Source organism: Mastigoproctus giganteus, chromosome 3 (assembly GCF_048544385.1).
Source record: "Mastigoproctus giganteus isolate SK-2022 chromosome 3, ASM4854438v1, whole genome shotgun sequence".
NCBI classification, from domain to species: Eukaryota; Metazoa; Arthropoda; class Arachnida; order Uropygi; family Thelyphonidae; genus Mastigoproctus; species Mastigoproctus giganteus.
In genome coordinates this window covers 176,534,791-176,558,716 of record NC_143577.1, presented here as the reverse complement: position 1 = coordinate 176,558,716, position 23,926 = coordinate 176,534,791, and the positions used below count along the sequence as shown (strand labels likewise).

The 23,926-nt window shown below is 37.9% G+C and overlaps 1 protein-coding gene and 1 non-coding gene across 3 annotated transcripts in view; both read right to left on the bottom strand.

Moving 5' to 3' along the window:
• Positions 1-5,878: 5,878 nt before the first annotated feature.
• LOC150088430 (pleckstrin homology domain-containing family H member 1-like) overlaps positions 5,879-23,926 on the bottom strand; it is a 227,776-nt gene continuing 209,728 nt past the window's right edge. For both annotated transcript variants that reach the window (XM_090369506.1, XM_090369507.1), the window contains 2 exons: positions 20,658-20,810; positions 5,879-8,205 (listed from right to left, as the gene is read on the bottom strand). In XM_090369506.1, coding sequence (XP_090225632.1) covers positions 7,945-8,205; positions 20,658-20,810 — 414 coding nt within the window. In that variant the 3' untranslated portion in view covers positions 5,879-7,944. The remainder of the gene's footprint in view (positions 8,206-20,657; positions 20,811-23,926) is intronic.
• On the bottom strand, positions 10,052-10,155 carry LOC150088431 (U6atac minor spliceosomal RNA). The gene has a single exon (XR_016546834.1). It is a non-coding gene; the product is annotated as a U6atac minor spliceosomal RNA (small nuclear RNA).

Here is a 23,926-nt window from a genome sequence, read left to right as displayed (position 1 = left end):
AAACGCCAATGCGAAGTGCCTATTCAAGTCGGAGACCGATGGTTTCACGGTTTTTTTCCTCAGAAACACTGGATTTCCATCCAGAAAGCAGGAAATTCTACCACAGAACACACAATGTATACAGCATATGATGTCCTAAAACCCTACAACAACAATAACTGATTGTCATCGATGAAACCATAAATATAGCTGGCTATTACGAACAGTTCTTCGTTGCCTGTGGCAATTCTTTGGAGATGGGACCTTGTGTGTATCTTTGGAGATGGGACCATATATGTATCAAAAAGACTACTTTCCGTGTCAGAAAGTACGATCAATACAAGAGTAGTTTGAGAAGAGTAATGGACTGTACTTACTCCGATTTGAACCCAACTGGGAACATTTTGGAACAGCATTTGAGAACAGAACAAGATTTCCTAGTTGAAATTACGAGTGGCAGAGAATTGCCACTGTCTTAAGAGAGTAGTGGAGCAAGACTCCATTCGATACATATCAAAATCTAGACCTCCCAGAGGGTTATTTATTTCATTGAAGCTCGTGTTGAGTTATACTTGATATTAAACTGATTTTTTCTAACAATTTTTTTTCCTTTTCATTATCTCAACTCTCTTCCAGTCTCTGGAAATTTCTGCATGCCTGAATGGTGTTTCTTCAAAATGTACCTCCATTACTCTCCATGTACAAGCAGCGTTATCATCACCAAAATGTTTATAATAAACAACTTTTGGGTGTAATCGTATAAAGTTCCGGGGCAGTAGATTTGAGTTTTCCACTTCCCCAAACCTTCGTCCCTTAAGGAGATTTTAAAAAGTCTTGGGACCAGATCAAACGAAGGAGGACGAAGTACCACCCGAATATTCTTCTGAGTCAAAAACTCGTGGTCGAGGGGTAGGCATCAGATCTGAATGGATTTCGTTAGCTCTGGCTCAGTTACTTTTGTTTTCGTCACTTTCGACTCTTCTTTAGGGAGAAAAACGTCTGAGGAGTAGAAAGCATAATTGAAAACCTGATTGAGCAATTCAATTCTCTCCAAAATGAAGACTCAAAGGTGCTTCCAAAAGATGGCTTAATGTGGCATAAGATACTGATGAGAATTCAGTCCTCAAACATTTTAATCAGACCACGTATGGACAATCATCTAAGTTTGTCCTGCTGTTAATCTAACTTAAACTACAATAAGATAAAGACACACACCATTGTGTGTCGGTTGGTAGAAGAAATTTTCTACATTGTTTCCCGACACTGAAGGCCTGTTTTCTAATATTTAAAAATAATGTACTGTGGTCAAATTGGATAGCGTGCATTGCTATTAAAAAATGATTAATAGTCAGTGCATGCTGAATGAATATTTTTGAACTGCAAAGGCAGCTTTTGAGCATTGATGGCCGATTATTTTTGATTTTAGTAATGTTTCTTTGTCACTGATGATAAATACAATCGCTGGTTGTCTATTCTCTCAGGTGTAAGGTTTTCTCCATGAATTATCCAGGCTAAAGGGGGAAGAAGAAGAACCCTAAATCACTAATACCCCTGAAATCCATCCATTACAGTTACGTCTCATGTCCTTGCATAATTTAAAGATTGAAATTCAAAACACCCTAATCCTGGAGAGAAGAGCTGAGCACATATTTTCGTCCACTGGTAAAGGTTTGAGTTCGAATTCCCTGGATTATGGCTGCAACGTGAGGTTCCGGGAGGCGGCGAAATTGGGATGAAAAACCGGTATTTTATTTTTAGCTTCTTTCATCCCTCAAGCAAACAAACCAGCCAGCTTTAGACAGCGCGCGCACACCCACCCACCAACACGATACATTGACGTCTCAGGGTCGGAGCTATCTTGGCGTTAATCCAAATATTCCTTCCGTGATTGTCCTGCCTAGTTTGAACTCAACTCTTTAATATGACAGAGGAGGTTTCTTGTTATAACTTACAACGTCCCTTTGCATTAGGTTAACAACTTTGCTTGTTTGTTTTGTTGTCCGGAATGGAATGTGCTTTATGTAATGTATCAGTAATTGAATTCAGTCCTTTAGGTGATCCATAAACATTACCAATATCGCTTAGTAATAGGAGTACCATTATTTTCATAGGATCTGGCCGTATGCAAATTTATTCATGACTTAATTTTAAGGCATAAATTAAGTAAGAGTGATTAGCCTTATATAGCTGCTTTTATTCTACTGGTACACGAATGTACCGGTACACCTAAACTTCCACTTTTCTGTAAATTTGAAAACTGTTTGATTTTCCCCATTCTGTTTGCTAGGCTTCCTATTGTTTATGCATCGATGTACAATTAAATATTCGCATATTTATCAGATCACAGCCAAACCAATTTTACACTTCTGTTATTTGCGAGAGAAACCATTCAAGTGGTGCAGATACGAATGTCTGATGCGTTCTGTTTGCAGTTGGTTGAGAACTGTAAGTGTATCAAATTGTAAAAATATATTGCCCCTAGTGGCCAAGTTGTGAACTGTTACCTAAGGTTTATGAGTGTATTAATATATAAAACAGGTTTTAAAATGAACACAACACTTAAGGAAACACTTTAAAATAATTTATTGTTTTTTTTTCTTTTTTCCAAAACAAATAACAGAATATCAAAAACTTCACATAGCCAGACTGCTTTTTCTTGTACACTGAGGCTTAAGCCGTAAATAAGCCTCCATTCTACACTTATCTAGTATGCAGTATCATTTTACACCGTTACAAATAGCGGGCCCCATTATTGAAGCCCTTTGAGAGAACCACAAAACAGCGCCAGGGTAAGTAGGTGTCTGTCTACCTTCGTGGCAAAGCATTTCCCGTATCTGTACACACACACACACACACACGCACATACAAGCAGAATGACTGAAGCCTCGCATATAAACAAAAGTTAAAAACTACAAGATAGGAATGGTAAGCATTGTAAACGAGAGTATTTCATAATTCAGCATCGCTAGTATTTCTCAACCTCCCGGTGATTGGATACAAGACTTCAGCACCAGACGTAGCAACACGTGGACATTGTCCAGAATGTGATAAAATGTACAATAAGAATCATGCGCGCGTTTTAAACAGATGACGTTATAGGCAAACCACGTGCTCATTGTTGACTGAGGTGAAATGAACAGTTAATGTGTAACTATTTTAATAACTTTATTTTACGACCACGTGCTTATTGTTGACTGAGGTGAAATTAACAGTTAATGTGTAACTATTTTAATAACTTTATTTTACGACCACGTGCTTATTGTTGACAGGTGAAATGAACAGTTAATGTGTAACTGTATTTTAATAACTTTATTTTACGACCACGTGCTTATTGTTGACCGAGGTGAAATGAACAGTTAATGTGTAACTATTTTAATAACTTTATTTTACGACCACGTGCTTATTGTTGACAGGTGAAATGAACAGTTAATGCGTAACAATACATTAACTGTATTTTAATAACTTTATTTTATGATTTTAAATCGTAAAATAAAGGCGTTATTTAAAAAATAAATTTCTATTTAAAACAGATTCCTGTAATTAATCGAAATACTAGCGTTGCTGGATCTGCTTAACTTATGGCGTTTAAACAATACTTTCTTCCATATATATATAGCACCACGAGCGCAATTTGTTCCGTATAAACAATTCAGGAAATGCAAATAGACGTCTAAATTCTTACCTATAAACATAAAGAGGGAAAGATAACGGTGAAGCATTACCGAGATTTATACATGTGTAATTTTTTATTATTTATTCTTTTTTTCAGTTATTCTCTATTATACAAAATAGATGTGCTCCTCTACGTCGACCTACATGACACTACAAACATCAGGAAGATTAACTTTCAGCTTCCAAAAGACAGCAGGCAACGCATTATTTATATATGATTTAATTTAAACTTACAGCGCCGTCTAACGTTGGATATCTCGACAACCCTGGTTTGCTCCTAATATTTTTAGTCGATTTCTCCATCTCAGAGATTATTTCTCAGTATGGCTTCCAGTTCCAGTGGACCGCGATTTTCACCCCAGAGTTAAAGAAAAAGTTCTAATTAATTAAAGCCAACCGAACTTTAAATTTAATTAGTTAACAGAACGCATAGTATTAAGAAGTGAGCACCAGATTTACTACTTTAACATCGTCATAAATACTTAATACGAAACAATTGAAAAATTCAAGAAAGAGCTTCCAAGAGGCCTATATAATTACAAATATTTCTTGCAGTTAACGTGATAATAAGGTGAAATCAGCGCATGCGCTAGAATAACGATACTCATAAACAACGCATTTAAATTATTTGAGCTAAAACAATTAAATATATCGTGTATATATATAAATATTAAAAAAATCTTTCGGAACTAAGTTTGCCTGAGTTAGCTGTATTTTGTCCAGTTAATAAGCAAAGTGTTGGACCCGAGTAAAGTGCAATACAACCCTTAAAACTAAAACAAAAATCCAAATACAATATTTTGATTTCTTCTACCCAACGGAGTGAGACTTAGTGCGCATGACATAGAGAGGATAGTAGGATTGGACAATTATAGAGGAGATTTACAGAGGTAAACACACAGAGGATTTTTAAAAAGACAAAATACTACACACATTATATAGAGTAATTTTACATTAGGTATCCAGACTAGACTCGGGACAAGAGACGAGTTCGTTTTATTTGGGTTAACATTACATAAGCTGGAGAGACATGGGTATCTCTGCTGTTCTTAATGCTGGTATTTTCTTACTTTCTATCTCTCCAATAATTCATAATCATTTTCGTGTATTTTTTGACATCCTGTGGCTTCCAAATAACTTTTGTCTTTTTTTGCTTGGACCTATTTTTGGTTTAACCTACTTAGTGTAAAACTTTAAAATGCAATATTCGTATTGATAATACGTATTTGAATTAGATCCTCTGCCGTTTGTCTAAACTGATGAGGATTAAACGAATGTGGACAGAAAAATACGATATCAAAGAGAAAACTAGATAGTGTAAAGAATGATCTGATATATATATATATATATATATATATATATATATTTTTTTTTTTTTTTTGGCACCTGTACATGGAAATGATTGTCTTAAACGTCATTTCTCATTGGAAAGATTAAAAACTCTTACGAGAAATTGTTAAGTAATTGCCGGAGAGAAGTGTATACTCAACCTAGGCTAAAAGTTGTTCAAAACACTAGAAAAATAAATTGTTAAAACTGTTTTAAGTAGATTTTGTGTACAATATAGTAGATGTGGTAAGAATTGGGATTGTACCAGTCGTTAGATTTTTAATAAATCTCTACAAGAGAGTGTTGGTACAAAATTTTCGATTGCCAAATGGATCTACAAATAGTGGCCCAAATTATTGGCATCATTCATCGCCTCTGCTCACAGTAGAGAAGAGGGATTGAAGCATGGTAATGTCGCAGATGGCGTTCGATGACAACTGCCCAGGCATAGCTGCGGAAACGAGAACGGACATAAAGCGAGGATAAAAATATCCCGAGACGCTTCACGCATCAGCGGAGACCGCAGCAAAAGGCGAATTGAGTGTTCCTATGCGATGGCTGACGTAAATTATTCCCCTAATTCTAGAGGGTGGTGCTACTAGTCATTTTATTCCAAGTGTGGTAGAAAAAAGTATGTGTAAAAGATACGAAACGGATTTTATTATTATTATTTTATTTATTTTTTTAGTAGAGATGGTAGAAACCGGAGCGCCCGGAGGTAAGTTCTACAACGGCCTCTAACCAGTGATTATAAGCACTTTTTTTTGCTAAAAGAAAAATCTTAAACGAATTTTTGACGTATCAAACTTCCTAATTTTGATTTATATAAAGTTTTTTTTTTTTTTTTAGATATGTGATATGTGAAAGGAACTGTAGCCACGTTTGAAAGACGTGATCAACATGTCTGTTTAGTGCCTTTTGTCTTTATATTTTTCATTCCATTGAACGAAATATATTAAATATCACTAACCATTCCTGTTTATTCTACGCAAAGTTTAACTGTCGTTTAAGAGGGATATCCCACCAGGTGTCACTGTGATCTTATGGCGAAATAGAACATATAGAACTTTCAGATACCAGCGCTCATTATCTCGGAGGATGGGATAAGGGGGAGGAGTTTGATGTAGTGAACATTGGACAATCCACAGTTTAAATACGTATTGGATTGAAATCCTAAGTCTTGCAGAACCAAAGACGAATAGGTTATATTGAAATGTTTAAGAGGTGACATCACATATTTGAGCGTACCTTGATAGGCTGGAAGCAGCTATGATTTATATTCTTTTTAACGATCGCCTGCTTTAGGCACACTCAACCCAAGGAGTCATCAGGATCATCTTCGAGTTTCAGCGCCCTTAGCATTTCATATCCGGATGAAGAAGCTAGGCATACCATAAGGCAATCCTTGGCAAAGAAAGAATGGGGAAATCGGAAGGACAAAAAGTGGATTATACATTTTGAATACATCCAAAATGTCAAGAACAAAAGATGGAAAATTATGGATTTTATTATTATTTTTTTTAAAACTCACTAGTAGCGCAAAAATACCCAGTTTACCAGACTGGAATCTTTGAGGATTCATTGAAGTGCGATTTCAACTGACAGTTTTTTTTTTTTTTTTTTTTTTTTCAAAGACATAGGGAACTATAGGAAGAGATTGATGTTGTTCATACATCTTAATTCACAACTTCTGAGAATCCACAGTCCTCTTTGGGATTGATCCATGAATTCACAGATCAAGAATCCACACCAATAGATCCAAGAATCCACAGTCCTCTCTGGGATTGCTTAGAAAATGGTAGTTCAGAGAATAAAAATGAGATTAAATATTTTAAGTAACTTTTGAAACGATGTTCAGCATGCTCTAACAATATTTTTGTCCCATTGGTAACTTAACAAAATCAATTTCAAACATTTTTCTTACAATATAATCCGTTAAATTAAACTTCGCTGTGGTTACCCTTGTTAAAAAAAAATTAAGAATATTTTATATAACCAATTGGGTGGTCAAGGAATCCAAATCCCGATTATCCGAACTTCCCATAACTGTTTATGTTCGGTTTAACGAGAAATTCTTGTGGTCCCGTTTAGTTGAGCTAGTAAAACATTTCTGAGTGTATTCTAGCATCCTTTATAAATTTAGATTACAGTTCGGTTATGTTTTTAGCTACTTCGCGGATTCGGACCACTGGTAATGTCTTATGTTACAGATACAAGTCACATTTCTGCAGATAGGAAAACATAAATAAAAATAATTAAAAAAAACGAACCAATGTTGAAAACAAACATTCATACAGTACATTATTACCTACAGCGAATTAACAATACGAAATTAAACCTGGAAGATCTTCCTCTGAAAACCATCAGTAGAAACACCAGACGTGTATTTCTGTAGATCGGATGATGCTGATGATATGTTCTCCCCTATTAGCGCAATAGAACCTGAAAACTTTATCATCTTCTGGTTTGGTATCTGGTTTTCTTCTGTGGCATGCTGGTGGAGTACTTTGTCATTAGTTAGGCTGACAGTGCACTGGTGGATAAGTCCAAGATGATGATGATGTCGGATACTTCAATTTTTGGTAAGGCGCCTTTGATGCCTTTCAAAGCATCACGGCCATGACTAGTCAGGGACGATGGTTGGAGATGAGATGCAGGGATAATGGCCATTTCTTTAATCTTCGGTGTCTTCACTGCTTCCAAACCTCAAATGGGCTGATACAAGTTCCACAGCAGAACCGGACTGGATTCGGTATCGAGATGTCATCTTTTACATTTTAAGTCAGCTGCGCAGCGCACATTTACAGTCTTCGACACAGTAAGGGGTTAGGGGGAGACCAGTTCCTCTAGATGTTAACAGAGCTGTAGCTTTTTTTATTATTTTTATTTTTATTTATTTTTTTAGAGAGAGAAGACAGTTGTATCACTAACAGGGCACTTTATTTGGCTAAGTGAAGCGTGACGTCACGTGCAGTCCGCGCTTCCCGCTCGCTTCTTGAAAGTGCCCCGCTGTTCGGCGGCCATTTTCCCGAAGTCCGTGGAATCGCCGACCCCACAACGTGCGGCCGCCATACTGGAAGAAACGGCGTCTGGGACGGTAGTGGCTCGAAATTTCGCTCTTATCTTTTCCAGTCGTGTCAGGGTACTGGTTTGAGGAGAGGCAGCTAGCGGCAGCTTCCCCATGGCGTTCATGTAGTCGGCGATAAGGAGGGTGATTTCCAGTATCTGGAAAAAAGAAAAGAAGGAAAGAGAAAATATTAACGTTTAGACATCTGTTAGAAATTCTTCTTCAGATAGATATTTAATTCAAATAAATTAATGTGCACGCGAAAGTCACATTATAGCACACCTTTTTAAAATTATAAATAATAGGCGATATATTTTTAATATAATTTTATATTTTGTTAACAAGGCTTTGGAGTGGAGGACAATTTCCTTATTCTTCGGTTTCTTCACCATCCTGTTTCGATAATTGTTGACCATACTATTACGGTCTAATTTCTGATTTATAGAATGTCCAGATACATATACCGAATTATCAGTGTTCATGGGGGAATTAAAGCAGGCATTTACCATTCAGAGCCATCTTGGATCATGAAATTATTTGATCCAGGTAAGCCATCAGTAGATGGACCCAAATGCCCAATCTTTTGACAGAAGCCAACATGCCAATTAACATCGTTCCTCCCATGGGCTGCGTGCGATCCCTCCACTTTCTAATTGTAGAGTTCTCTACAGTCCTGGTTAGGTTCGAAGGGTAAAAGTTCATTGGAGAAGTTCATGTGTTTGTACAGCTAGAACAAGATGGCCAAAGAACCTTACAAATATTCTTAACAGTAATTGTAGTGTTTTTCTGTGTGCTCCTATAATATACATTACGTGCAATTGATGAAAATCATTGCAATCCCGGTTCTGTGTAACTTTATCCCCAATTGGTTGCTGAGTGTAGGAGTGCAAAAGTACAATGTACACATGAACTGCAGGGTGTCACGAACCTTATCTCTCTCTCGCTCGCGAACTCGTAAAGTCCCTTCCTGCAAGAAAAATAACGCGTGCGTGTCTGGAACAATGGCGTTTTCTTCTAACCAAAGCGGGACTAGTTACCAGCGTCCTTTGCTTCTTATTGGTGTGTTACGAATACGGCAATTAGTCGCCATAAAGGAAGCTCGGAGACAGAATGATCTCGCATACGGGTAGAGAGTTTGAAAAGGGGCATAAATGATGCAAAATGGATGCATCTCTTGTAATCCTTCGGATCTCATTACAACTATCATTGTAATGTGAGATCCGAAGGATGTATGCACCTATTTTATTGGAGCCAAAGGATGGGTAATAACTGACAGAAAAATGAAAGGGGGAAAGAAGGAATGTTTGAAAGAAAGAGTAAATAATATGGGCCATTATTTTCTTCTTTAAGGGAAAAAGAATTAACTTATTGATATGGTTTATGATTATCTACAGACCTGTGTGGTAAAATGGATTTGACTTTTTGCTCCAGAAGGTCTTGAATCCTTTTGACCTCGTAAGAAACTTGAAAGACAGAAAGAAAAAGTGTAGGGCTATTTTTAGCAGTTGGTCCGGGTTCAGACTTTGATATTTTGGATTTGTTAACAGTGTTGGATAATGAACAGGTCTGAGATTTGGTTGATTTTTAACTGATTAAAGAGCAGATGAAGAATTGATCATTGAGTTATCATCCATCAAGTTTCCTGAATGGATCCATTAAGTGGGCTAGCGTACTCGGCCACAAGTAAGGGGTTTGCTGCCACAAAAATACACGGCCCAAGTGTGACGCTGAAAATCCGGCTCTTAATACTAATTAATTATGCATGCAGTCACGATGGATTTGTAAATTGTCCTGATCTCAGCCGTCTAGAGAATGCACGATAATTTATTTTCCAAAGTTCTGAAGCAATCCACTAGATCAACGTTATCTCCCTTAAGAATGATCACTGAGCAGGCTGTGACCGCTACAGCTCAGGATTGGTACTCCTGTGGACTTGAACCACATTCAACTAATGTGCCCTTGTATCTGACCACTCAGTTACCTCAAACAACGACTAAACAATGAAGAAAGAGGTGGTGACTTATGACTTAACCTTATACGTATTAAGCCCAGGGACCAGCCCGTTCTTCTCAAGGGGAGTACTAACCTTTCCTCATTTCATAGTAATGAAAATAACATCACGTTCTTCGGCCAGAATTAATGGAGACTACAATGCATTTTTCCCAATGTTTTTAGAGGATGTAAAACTGTAAAATTTTACCAAATTAATTCTGCAAATATTTCCAGTGCTTGAAATTTCGTATCTGCCCCTGCATTATATTTACGTATCTACCCTATTGCAGGATTTCTCCGTATTTTAATTCTACAGACAGATAAATTGCCCTTAGCGCGCTCGCGCAGATGTGATACTCTGACATCTCATAGGTTAAGTTACCTTGTAAACAAGCTCATCCCACTACACACGCAGCTGACCTTGAGCTCGCGCACATACGGAGATTCCCCAGCTCCGACCAGCATTACACCACAAACATATGTGCTCTCTTTCAACATGTGGGAGCATCAGTGTCTGGCCAATTCCGCTTTTCAGACCAAGAGAGCAGTCTATTTAACGCGCCGTGGGTATCAGCGACTGATTACCCTCCTGGTTAGTAATTCCAAAGGAAAGATGGTACTTAAAAGTGTGATCCGCTACTCTGCAGGATTTTACAGAGCACTAGAAACGTCCCCCAAACTGTATACCCCCCCCAAAAAAAAGATTGATATATCCTTTCTGGTACTTTCTTGAATAATTCTTCAAGACGGATCCAGCTAGAATTGTTTCCCTCCCACCTCCATCTAGAATATCTTCAGGTAGATCTTTATATAGAGGTTTGATCATTCATTGAACAACTCTAAAAACCCTACGCGAGGGACCGTGAGAGAACTTTACAAAATGGCTTTTATCTAATTACAGCAAACTGCAAATTTAAAATTTTAAAATTCAAATGACTACATTTTTAAAGGCTTCCGAACTTTGAAGATGAATCGGTGGAAAGAGTTTCATTTGTCAAATGGAACCAGGGAAAGCCCGAAGCGTTCCAGTTAAAACGCAACCACGCTGAATTTTAACGAGGAAGCTACTCTGCCTATTAAACCGGTTTAGAGAAACTAAAGAGGATGTTTGCTGACTATAATTAATAAAGTCTATGCATTATTAATGTCAAACTCATCGGGACACAGTTGCAGATAATAAATAACTTGGTATAGAAGAGAACGAAGAAAATACTTTGGAGATGCTTTATGAAACATTAAAACCGTAGCGAGACAATGCTCCATGGAATAAACACATATGACATCAAATTAGCTACTAAACATTGGAAGAGGTGAATTCATTTTAGCTAACAAAAGCCGTTTGTAGAGTTTTTCCAATAATGGATGCACGCAAATCATGGACAGAAAAGAAATATTTCACGATGAATCAAGCTGGCACAAGTGGCACCAATCAATACACTAACACACTACAATAATAAGCTTTGCATGTAATAAATGGCTGCTTCTTCAAAGAAAATTGTTTTCTAGTAGAATGGCCTCGTCTGTTGAAATGCAAAATAGAAAACAATGCCGCAGTGTTACTTTGAAGATCATTATTGCAAACATTGTTGAAGTAACAGTAAAAGGTAAGCGTCTGACTTCACCAGATGAAATGCACCGTCGAGCTGTAGTCATAACAACACGAGCAAAGTGACGTAATAATTGATTCTTTAGAAAAGTGAATATCGTCCAGTTGTAACCATAACAACGTCACGGCCCGATGACGCAATAATGATTGTGGAAAGGAGAACTCTCGACCACTGATATTTATTATCGTCTGATATTTAAGCACGTTTTACAGCGTATCGGTTGAATCGAGATTAGTTTCGAATACAATTTGACTTCGTCTGTTTCTTTGACTGACTTCGTCTGTCGGATGAAACTGGACTTCGTCTGTTTCTTTGACTTCGTCTGTTTCATTCTTCAGTTGACTGTTACTTGCTTAGCGCATTGTTATAAAATATCGAAAGTATGATCCCAAATTCCTGGTTCGAAACCAATAATCTTGAACATTGTTCAACTCAGTTTATTAACATTGGGTACTTCCTTTACGGTTATTAAATAATTTGAAAGCTGTTCGTTCCACGTGATTCAATTTATACCAGAAGGAGGCATGACTCGGAACAAAACATAAAAACGAGGCGGTGATGCTCCATCCAGAACTTCACTGAACTTACGGAGGGGGAAAATGTGATTTCATTGCTGTAGTATATGAAACAGGAAAGATAATGAGTTCTTCCCCTTCCTCCCCCTCAAGGCTGCCCTTCTCTTACATTCTTTTGCTTTTCGGCGCCTGTTCCCTTTCAATCACATTTTACATCAACTTCAGCCATATTTGTCATCCTATCAAATTTGAGAGGAAGGGAAAAGGGGAGGGGAAGGAAGGAAGGGAAAAAGGTTGCTTGCTTGCTTCTCTACTCCCGTAAACGGGGCAGGTGTGAGTCAGCTCGTAAATCATGACGCACGTGCCGAGCCTAGGATGAAGATCAACCGTGTCTGTCCCTTGTTATGATCTCCAACATTGGTCGCGTATCGTATTCTGTGCGGGATGAGTTGGTTTTAACGATGTCGGTCCTCGTGCTAGGGGAATGATGGGGAGGAGGGGGGATGTATACAGGAAAAAATAATTAATTGCTTTCATTAAGTATTGTTTGCCATTTTCCGAATTTTATTATTTTTAAATGGCCATTCGCGCGTGACTGCTGTTAGGGGAAAAGTGTTAATTAGAAATAATTGGAAATTAAAGTTTCCAGGGATAGGTCAGACTTGATTAAGTTACTAGTTAATAAAGAGAATAGAAATAGCAAAGTTGATAAGGTTTTCGATATTGTCTTGTCAAAGTATAATTTATTTAATGGACAAGTTCCTCAATGTTTATGATTGTAAGCATTATCTTAAATTTTGTATTTTAAAAAATAACAGAAAAAAATAGAAAAGAAATAAAAAAAAATAAATAATCGAGAAAGAAATAATCGAAAGAAATTTAAAAAAAAAAAAAAGAAATAATCGAAAGAAATAAAAAAAAGAAGAAATAATCGAAAGAAATTTAAAAAAAAAAGAAATAATCGAAAGAAATTTAAAAAAAGAAGAAATAATCGAAAGAAATTAAAAAAAAAGAAGAAATAATCGAAAGAAATTAAAAAAAAAGAAGAAATAATCGAAAGAAATAATCGAAAAAAATAATCGAGAAAGGAATAACTAATAAAGAAGAATCGGGAATAAATCGAGAAAGAAATAATTGGGGGGAAAATGCAATACCATGGCAACTCGTTATTGAATACCTTCACAAAGGGTTGCCATAGTATTGCACTACCTTGAATAAGTAACGCTTCAACTATGGAGACGACTAATGCACTTATTATCGGCGGATACCACCACCAGACGGCATCGTTTCGAAGCTTCTCGTCGGTGGGAGGGCAGGTACCCTGGTGTTGCAGTAGTGACAGCCCATATTGTGGAGTTATACTTCATAACTGGATTGTCACTATTGCAACAATAGGTACTTGCCTGTCCACCCACCGACGAGAAGCCGATTAGCTTCGAAACGATGCCGTCTGGTTGGTGGTGTCTGCCGATAATAAGTGCATTAGTCTTCTCCATAGTTGAAGTGTTACTTATTCGAGGCAGCGCAATACCAAGGCAACCCGTTGTGAAGCTATTCACAATACGAGATATAATTAAAAGGATGCATTTAAAGTAGCCAGCAGAAATGATGTGTGTGCATTACCGAAGCAAAAGTAAACTCCTTCATACTCTCGGGCATTTAGCCAAGGAATCTTTTAGATTAAATCTAAACACTGCCATTCCCCCCCCCCACCCACTTCGTGTATCCATAACGCGCACACGGGGGTGCTTCGTGTGTATTTAAGCCGTTTAGTTCTGTTATGTCTCTTCAGCGTGCTTACCTGTCACAGCCGTTAGCAAGGTCACCGAGTGAAGCTTCTAAACCTTAAAAAAGGGGTGTGTAATGTTGGCGATGGTTCCTTCGGTGCATTGCCAATAAGCGCACCGTTCTTTTCAAATTACCAAGTAAACCCAGTAGTGCTGGAGTAAGCATTAAGAGAAGCAAGTTTTAGTTCAGCATTTCCAAATATGTTTGCAGACTCATCGCAGTTAGAAGGTTCACTAATAAACCTACAAAACTCGAGACACTTTCCCTGCCATTGCAACAGGAGGTCGTTTTGTAACCCCCCCCACTCATTAACAGAATCGAGGTCAAAAGATGGCGACCGATTGCGATTTAACAATAGTTTGTTCAAATGACGCTTAGAAGAGCGATACTACGTATTCCGACAAGGGTCAGTGGCTCTGATCAAAACATTCCCCCAGGTTTTCTTTCCGCGCCTCAGCAGTGCCATCTGGTGCCCATCGTCGGAAGCTAAACCGGGACAAGAGAAACGAAACCCACGCCGATTTCTGAGGGGTAATTCAATGAGACCGCTGCGCTCGCTCTAAAAATAGACAGGCACTTCTTTGGACTTAAGAAAGGAAGAATGCGAAGCACGGATTCACGAATGTTCATCCGAATGTTTCGCGATATATCTTCCCTCTAAGTGCGGGGAGAAGAGGGCAGGCGAAATCATCCCGATAACTTGGATGATGTTTAATTATGCGCGTTATTAGCGGCTAATTGCATCGTGCCTACCATCAGCTGTAGCACTCTGTTGGGTTGCCCATTTTGGTGCTGACACCAACAGGTGTAGGCTTTAATTTTCACGTATTTATCTTTAAACTAAAAGTTTTTAAAGTCTACACCGTATGTTAAAGATTGGTATAAAATTTAGGGCAAAGTGATCGTGTACGAGAGGGCTGTAGAACATTTAATGTCCAGAATAGAATAGCAGCTTAATTTTATAAGTATTTTTAAATAAATAGCGATATATTTCTACCTTTGGAGCAGTGCCTTTTTATTTAAAGTGCGTAATGCAATACCGAGGCAACTCGTGAAGTTTCCCCTCACAATACGAATGATGCATTTCGTAGTTTGACTATATTTTTAGATACGCTTTCGATTTTGTTCATCCGGCGATTTTCAATGACCTTTTATCCTGTGGAGTGTTGCCGCTTTTGCTAAATTGCATTTTAAGTCTTTTATCTGATCGGCCAACCAAAGTAGTCATTGAAGGCTTCTCGTCCTTTACTTCTTCGTGTGGTGTCCCTCAGGGTTCTCCGTTGGGACCTTTGTTATTCATAATTTGCTTGTGGTATTTCAATCTGCCGAAGTTCACTGGCAGCTGTTTGCTAAATCGAATTCCCATTAATGTACTTTATGGGAATTCATCAATACGAGAGATATTTGAGACTTAAAATGGTTGAAGGTTGATCCTGTTCATATTAGAGAAACTGAGTTTTAGGAGGACTCAGTTTAAATGGACTGTTCACTCCCAGTTTTGAGAAAAATCTGGAGATCTGCGTGTAAAAGAGATGGCAGGAAATATCTGAGAAATGCTTAGTTTGCTAAATTAGAACAGTAGCGTTATTTACTGTCAACAAATCTATGGATAGGATTTTCCGTTGATGGGAAAAGGTTGTTGACCTCTTTCCATCAACCGCGTCTTATAGAGGAAAAGAACAAATACCAAATAGGCTGTTCCATCTCAAATGGATAACCACAATAGGTATTTTCATAACCGAGGAAAGTAATATGAGCTGAGCCTACCGGCTGTTTATGAGTGTTCTGGTAATAGCGGTCAAACGAAAGGGGAAATTGCTTATCCCTCGACAAAAAAGAAGGGAGTTCTCCATTCAAAAATTACTTCCGTATGTCTCCATCACGACATGAAAGCTGAATGAAAAGGTTTCTTCAAAAATCAAGAAAAAAAAAAATTAGTTTTTGAAGTTAAAAACGTTTTTACTGGCGTTATTCCAAAAAAAATTGTAACGGAAAAGCGTTACGGAAGTGACGTCATCTTCGGCAGAAGCGAATTATTGTAACTTGTATTGTTGCAATCATACTGGTATGATAATTACTGCGTAAGATTGATCTGAGTAGCTGTAGCACAGAAAATATTTATCTTGCTTCTACTCCACATTAATGTATTCCAGCTTTTAAGGATTTATATCATGCTCCTTTAGAACAAAATATCATCATCCAGGACTTATCTAAAAACAAACTTCTACGTTTGAATCTTAAATGATTTAAATATCGCTGTACGTAATAAAGATTCCTCTGTGACATTTGAGCATCTTACGTTGCGTCTCCGTGCCTTTGCTTAAGAAACACATCTTAGAAGAAAACGCATTTTGCACTTGTAAACAAAAGAAAATCGCTAGGACCGTCACCAGTTGATAACGAGATGCGACACTGGTCATTAATTATATAATGGCATAAAAATTAATGGGGGAACAGTCATCGGCACAGATAAAGTTATTAAGTACCAGCTGCATTACGTGGATAAGAATTGATGGTGTCGGACGCAACAGAGTTCTTAATGAATGTCACTCCTTCGCTTTAATCCCGGTCGTCAAGAGAACGATGGAGTACATGGAATACAGAGATGGAGATAAAAGCGTGAAGAGAACTCATTCGTGTAAAGAAAGAATTAGCGTATAACGCTGACTTAAGCAATACTGTTAAATTGATTTTTGTGACAAATACCATTAAAGAAACAAAAGAAAAAATCCGTGGTTTATTGAATTTAACCTCCTGATTTCTTTTTGAACACGAGTTAACTCCTGCCCTGCCCTGTCCTTCTACACAACGTGCATATTGAACATCTGGTTTGGCATGGGTAATATTTCGATTTTCCTGTCCAACAAAGATGATTTCGACGAATTTGGTTGCTAACAAATACCCTCGCGGGTAACAAGTGGTTATAGTCACTGTCCATCATCCACACCGGATGAAAAACGTCTGAGTTCGAATCCCGTCAATGACACCAGAATTTTAGCTATTTCGGAAAGGATTCCATGGCTTTTACTCCTAGAAACTTGGGTTTTTCATCCAGCAGACTGACTGAAGAACACGCGCAGTTACAGACACGATATATTGACTCCTACTGGTTTTAGTTGCTTTGGCGCTTAATGCACACCACACTTTTGTATTAACTTCGATCGCAGCCAACAGTCATCTATTCTGTGGACCACTGTATCTTTTAATATCAAAGTTTTCTTTTGTCATCCAACGCGTTAACCTGTACAAAGTAAACAACCCAGTTAGTATTGATTATTTTCGTACACAATCCACAAAGAATTTAATTCTTTTTTAGATATTCCATCTCAGGTATTCGATTCTGCAGACGTGAAATTTCAAAAGAAATCCAAAAAATTCGATTCTGATGTTCAAATCGCTGATTAAAATTTTCTACATTTAAATTTGGAAAATCTGAATATTTTTTTTCGAACTTCAGTTCGCGAAATTTAAATTTCCTAAACGTAAATTTGCATACATTCCTTTATCTAGCCACTCTCTCTCTGTCACTCTTTTCAATCTCCTCGACTTTTCTCTTCTCCCTCCTCCCCTATTGAAGACTAATGGTCACAGTGGAAAAATCCCACTCTATCCTTGAGTTTGATAACATTATATACGATGCCAGTTCTTCACCATCTCCTTCTGTCTTGCCATTATGTAAATTGTGAAGGGGTAGCAACCATTCTTTTTATACTCCCTGTACTCGCCAGCTTCTTACAGTCATGACCACTTCACCCTCCCTCCTTTTCCCCCCATTTAGAAGTTAGTGCAGCTGCGCAAACACCTTCTCTTACACAAAGCAATGTACAAGCAAAAGTCAAAAGCAGTTTGGGTGTGCTGTGGTGCGCTTATCGCATGGCCAATATAGGTGATGGATGACGGAAGGGATGGCTCCATAAAAGGTACCAGTGTCGGCGATTTGCCTTCCAATGTTCTTTTCCTCGTGGCATATTTCCCGAGAATAATTTCCAGAACTCGCTAGATGGCTGAAGATCCCGGAGAAGAATGTTTGTCAAGGGACCGTGTCTATTTACCTTGGAGGAGGAAGTAATGGAATAAGCGTTTAACAGAGACGCAGATAATATTGGTGAGACATATTCGTGGACTGGTTTCCTAAGATTACATCTGTGACAGTTAGCGACAAGAAAAACTTATACTATTGTAACGTGTGGAAAAACTTTCTCTCCTGTGCGCGAGCCCAGATGTTTACTGTAATGTTTTTTTGGATGCGCAAATACGTTACAGGCTGGAAGCTTGTCAAGCGAAAGCGATACTGTATTGATTGCGTACCCATACTAGATCACAGAATCTTTTTAAAAACATTTTCTTAATCGAAAGACAATCATTTAAACGTATTTATTATACACACTGGAATTAATCCAAACTTGATTTTGAAGATATTTTCGATTATATTGCATTCAAGTCATAAAAACTGCTCTAAAATAATACATAACCCTTTTTATATAGTATTAATTTAAGATCAGGAGCGGTTCTAGGATTTTCTAAAGGGAAAACGCTAAATTATGGTTGCGAGGACTCATTATACTTTAACTGGTATCTAGTAATAAAAAAAAAAAAGTCCACATTATTTGTTAATCACACGGGGCTGGGGGATGATATCCTCTTCAACCCCTCAAGACTATTTTTTGGAAATAATTTGTAATAAAAATAGTTCTCCTGTACACCCGCTGTCCACTTTCTTCACCTCACTTTCTGTCCTCATCTCTTAAGTCCCAATTTTTGTTTTTATATTCACTGGTCATCCGTTGTGAATGAAACTGAAGACATAAAACGATAAGCGTTTTCGTTTAACCACCCCCATTGCGAAAACGATCTCCTTAACAGGACGTTATAAAGTATATTTCCTTCTCCCGAATCCCAGCGACACCAATCCACTTGATTAAGCCTTCAGCTGACAATATGTTTACACAATGCAAGGCATCAATATCTATGATCTCCAGAGATTGCTGAAGATTTATTTTCTTCTCTCTCTGTGCCTTTTCTTACTGGCGCCGCTAACGCGGTCTGTCCAGCCCACCCCTTCATGGCGCCGACGACAGCACCTTAATTGCCATTTATAACAACAACGGAGCCGTCTGGATATGGCTTCTGGCTCTGCACTGTGATGCTAGCTCATGTTTATGATCCATCAAGTTCCTCTTCTACTTGTTGCCATTGCCCACTGACGACTGTTATCCGTCCGGTTTGCCATGTTAACCCCTCAGGAGCTATAACAGCATGAAGAGGCAAGGGAGAGAACAGCTGTTCGTACCGCAGAGAGCGGAGAGGGTGGTTATTTTGGGCGGGTTGCATTCGTTGAGTGCCGCGTTGCAAAAAAGTGTCCCTCCTGCTCCCTCTTCCAGCCACTTTCTCTCGTATTCAGCTCCACTTAATGGTAAAGAGACCGGCAAGTAGCAAACAGTTTCTTTTATTTGACATTTAACCCCCTCCTCCCCTTAGACGATCCACTTTTTCCCCTTCAACGCTCAAAGGTCGCCTTTCTCTTACAATCGGAGCTCGCATGAGAAAGTTTTTAATTTTACCAACGTGTTGATATTAGAATAAATAAAAGGTATTGAATCGGCTCGATGGAGAGCGCTGAGATTAAATTTGTTTTATTTCTTTGCTATATAAAAGGAAACGTTGATGTATGACAGCAAATTATGCTAAAAGAGTTGTGGCATTTAATCTGGTCATCCTGGACAGAAGCTGTTGAATGTTTGAGACGGACACACAAACCTGAACTTTCTAGGAGGATTCAGGTATTGTTGAAGATAAGCGTAGAAGAAGATGATCATTTGATATCGATGGAGAAATTTAATATTGAAGATGGTCGAACCAAGGTGGTAGGAAATGGGTTTAATGATTGTATTTTAGGAGTTAGAATAAAATTAAGATGCTAATAGGCTAGCTTTAGATTGATATGCAGAAATAAGGAGGAGGAAGTCGCCTATGGGGGAGATAGATTGGTAAAAATAAAGTTCTGAGTGATTTGTAGAGTGGGGAAAACAATGGATTTTTCCATTGGGTTGAAAAGATTTTAAACCAAAGAAGATCAAAAGAAGGGGAGATTATGTATTAGCCATCTGTGTGAAGGAATATGATATAGACATTGCACATCTTCCTTTTAAATGGATCAAAATAACTTGCACATTTTGTGGAAGAGCTGTTTCGAAATTTTATCGAAATAATTTAAAATCATCAGCTGGTTTTAAAATTCAAGTCCATTTAATATTTTATTTTCATTATGACATTTAAGTACATTACAACGATTTAATATTAATAACTTTTATTTTAATTTATTAAAATTAATCTAAGTTTAGTTAAAAAAAAAACGAAATTGGAATCTTTCCAAGAATAAAAAAAAGAATAAATAAACTTTCTGTATTGACGATTAGGAAATCGCCAGTCTAGACAAGGGCCGGTCAACAGACCCATCAAAAAGGGCCAAAATATTTACGTCTACAGCGCGTGTTGCATAGCGCAGCTGTTATCGTGGTACACGATGCATACAAAATACCTCCACTCATAACCAACATCGAACACCGATTCTCTAAAGGGGCGACAGAGGGTGCTCCCTTAAACAAGAAGTTGGTGTGTACGAACGTGGAATAGTTAACGTTCGATTGCGGTTCTTCCGCGGCCGGCTCTATCAGCGTTATTTATCGCTTCAAGATTTACTCATCTTACCTTGGGCTTCGGCATTGAGAACAGCAGCCTCTCCGTCGTATGACCTTCCTTGAACGACGTCTCAGTTTCCGGTTGGCTCACGACTAGCATAAAATCATCTCGACAGCCGCCGAATGTAATCACCAGATTGTAGGCATAACGCACCACCGGATGCTGCAGGAAGAAAAGAAAATAAGAAGTTGGACTTTAATAGCATGTTAAAAGGGTTCGGGAACTGTTAGTTTTGTTAACCTTTGATTTTAAATTGTGTAGAACAACATATACACCGATCGGAAAGTGTTTGCCTCAAAGTGTTGATGGAGTTTCCGATGCTGATGGTAGAATCGATTGGTTTCTGTCTGGAAATGATTTTGAATGATCCTAGTCTGGCAGGTCACAGTACTGCCAAAAATAGCGATATTCTCAAAGGCGTTGCGAATTTTTGTTAAAAGATGGAGCTGCTGTTTGTATTTTAACAAAGAACTTTTCAGTTGCCGAATCAAAATGTGTTGTATTATTATTACTGGAATAAAATATCACGAGGATTCAATACGCATTCCATAACGTTATAGAGCATTCACCAACAATACTCAACGAAGAATATTTTGTAGTTCAAAAGCTCCGAAATGCCCTCTATCGGAGTCCTGCTGAATTAGACAACCGCAGCTGTCTATCAGAAAATTGGCAAGTGGTACTGAGATAGTCTATTAACTTTCAGAAAGGTTGAAACTTAATGGCTGGTTTAAGGTAACCACCCAGGGTATGAGGCACAAATATATTGCATTAAGGTTGAATGGGAAATTGGTTGTTGGAAATTGCGCCGCTTTTTTATTTTGCTGGATGAAAAACCACGCAGCCAGCAATCTTGTCCACTGTAAAGAAAGCCCATAATTCCTGTGATTCTAATCCAGCTTTAGACACACGGGTGGAAGTCCAACGACTATAAAGTGTTGGCCAGAAGGGCGTATAGGAAGAAACACGAGTTGCGCGGTGGAAAAATAACTATATCTTCTCCTAGGCTAGTTAACAATTATAATCACCATCCTCCTCATCAACTTCCTCAATCTCGTTAATGACGCGAGGAATTATGGGACATTTTTCGCTACGTGGTTGAGTTAGCAGTCCCAGAAACTCGGGTTTTTCATCCAGCAGACACATCGACCAGAGAACACAGTTTTTTAAACCTCCTCCTAAGTCTTGAGTGAAAAACTATTATTGTCATTATGTTAAGAAGCTGCCTCTGTGGCCAACTGAATCGAAGACACGGGCAGTGAAGAAGGGGAGATGTAAAATTTTTCCGCTAAGGAGTCAAATTTATTCTACGGGTGTTCCAGTTCGCAAATTGAAGCAGACTACGAGCAAAAACATAGATGCATCCACAGAAAGTTGAAACTAAAACTTCAGTTGAATTGTTTACTGTCTTTATTTCAAGCACAATAATAAAAGAAAAGGAACGGAATCAGGTGGAATGTACGCATAAAAAAAAGTTTGACAAACATTCTTGGTTTCGTTCGTATGGTGCCCAAGACCAGGACCCAGTAGAGTTTATTAGGAATTGATTCTCGCTAATAATTCGAAACTAGCGGAATAATTTACACCGTACGAATGTAAACTCTTCATTGCTTTAGTGAACACAAAGCACCATGTTTTGCCCTACCATTAGCGTGACCTCGCAGGCACTCTGTTGCCATGGTGATTAATTAAAATTGTTGATTACATTTATACTGCGAGGAAACAGGGCATCCAAACGGAAGAGGAGGGATGAGAATGTTTTTTCAGGGTATATAACGCACTTGTCTACCCATTCATATTACTGAGGACCTGAGAGGTGATTTAACTAGGGGCCCCCGAGGGACATCGGTTTACGACTGGTGTACCAACAGAGTGAGCACAAAAGGACACGCAGTTACCAAGTCGTGAGAAAAGTACGCAGCTCCAGTTTTAACCCCTTCGTATACTTTGGAAAAGTGAGGCTTTGTATACCCAGACGTGGGTGATCGATATCTTCCTCTAATCTCCCGAACGGTAAAATGATCAGCAGCACTTAAACAAATCACTGAGCTGGTTGTGAGATTCCACGCAATTTTTCGAGGGATGGATGTCAGTAATGGATTTTATTCAGTAGTTTCGCTAACTGTTTGCGAAGTACAGTATTGGTAAGTTGGGGTTCATTTGAGGTTAATGCAAGACATTTAAAAAAATACATTGAATCTCCTTTGGATGTTTTAGAATAACATCATTAAAACTACATCAGTGCTCTTCAGAACGATTAAATATATCAAAATATAGACCGAGTGGGAGGATAATCACTAAACATTGGATTTTCCAGAAGAGTGATGGAAAGGAGAATTTGGGAAGGATACTGAAGAGGTCAAGTTAGACCATAAACATTCATGAGATTTTCTTATAGCATTATTGGCGTTAAATTAGAGAAATGTTGTCTGAACCGTCACCACGCATTAGATGGATCTGTCTTTTAGGGATTGAATCAATGTTTGATTACCTCCAGATTCTCTTCTTTCACCTCATCCTTTTCCATTGTATGTCAGTGAACTTCCAGAGCAAAAAAGGAGAATTCAACATGGTCTTTCATTCCTCTGCATTCTAACTGGGACACATTTGCTTTCAAGAAGCAACCGAAGCTTTTGGAACACACCCAGTGAGTTCCCTAAACACTAACTTCTGATGACCTTTATTATCAAATGTTCTGGACATCATTATTATCAAATGTTCTAAAACATTTGACAAGAGTTTTCCTAACAAAATTGTACACTCCCTGAACTGAATTAGCCTTCTGTTAATGGGTTCAAATTTCGATCGACATTAAAATTTCACCTTTTTTCCGCATATTTCACCCTGTCTTTAATCCTTGGTTCAATGATGGCTTTTAATAATTAAATTATTCAGTTGTTTTTTGTGTTTATTACCAGCGAAATATTTCCAGAAATTTAAGTTTATTGGCAGTAATTCTTCATTATAAGTTTTATTAGTTCTACAAAATCAAAGAACGAATTACTCCTTCGGTTACGTTATTCGGGATTCAGTTGATAATCAATATGTCTCCTTCTTTCTGAATACTGATGTTCTTCATAAAAGTATTGTATAGAATCACGTCTACATGATGGAAGATGCATCTTTCCCAAAGTTTTCTAAAAAAAAAAAAATGATGAGCAATTTTAAACCTATTATTAAAACTTGAATTCTTCAATAACTAATTCATGGCGTTTGAAATTAGATAAACCTCTTGTTGGTCTGTAGGCTTTTTCTTCTCAATACTTTTAAGTTCTTTT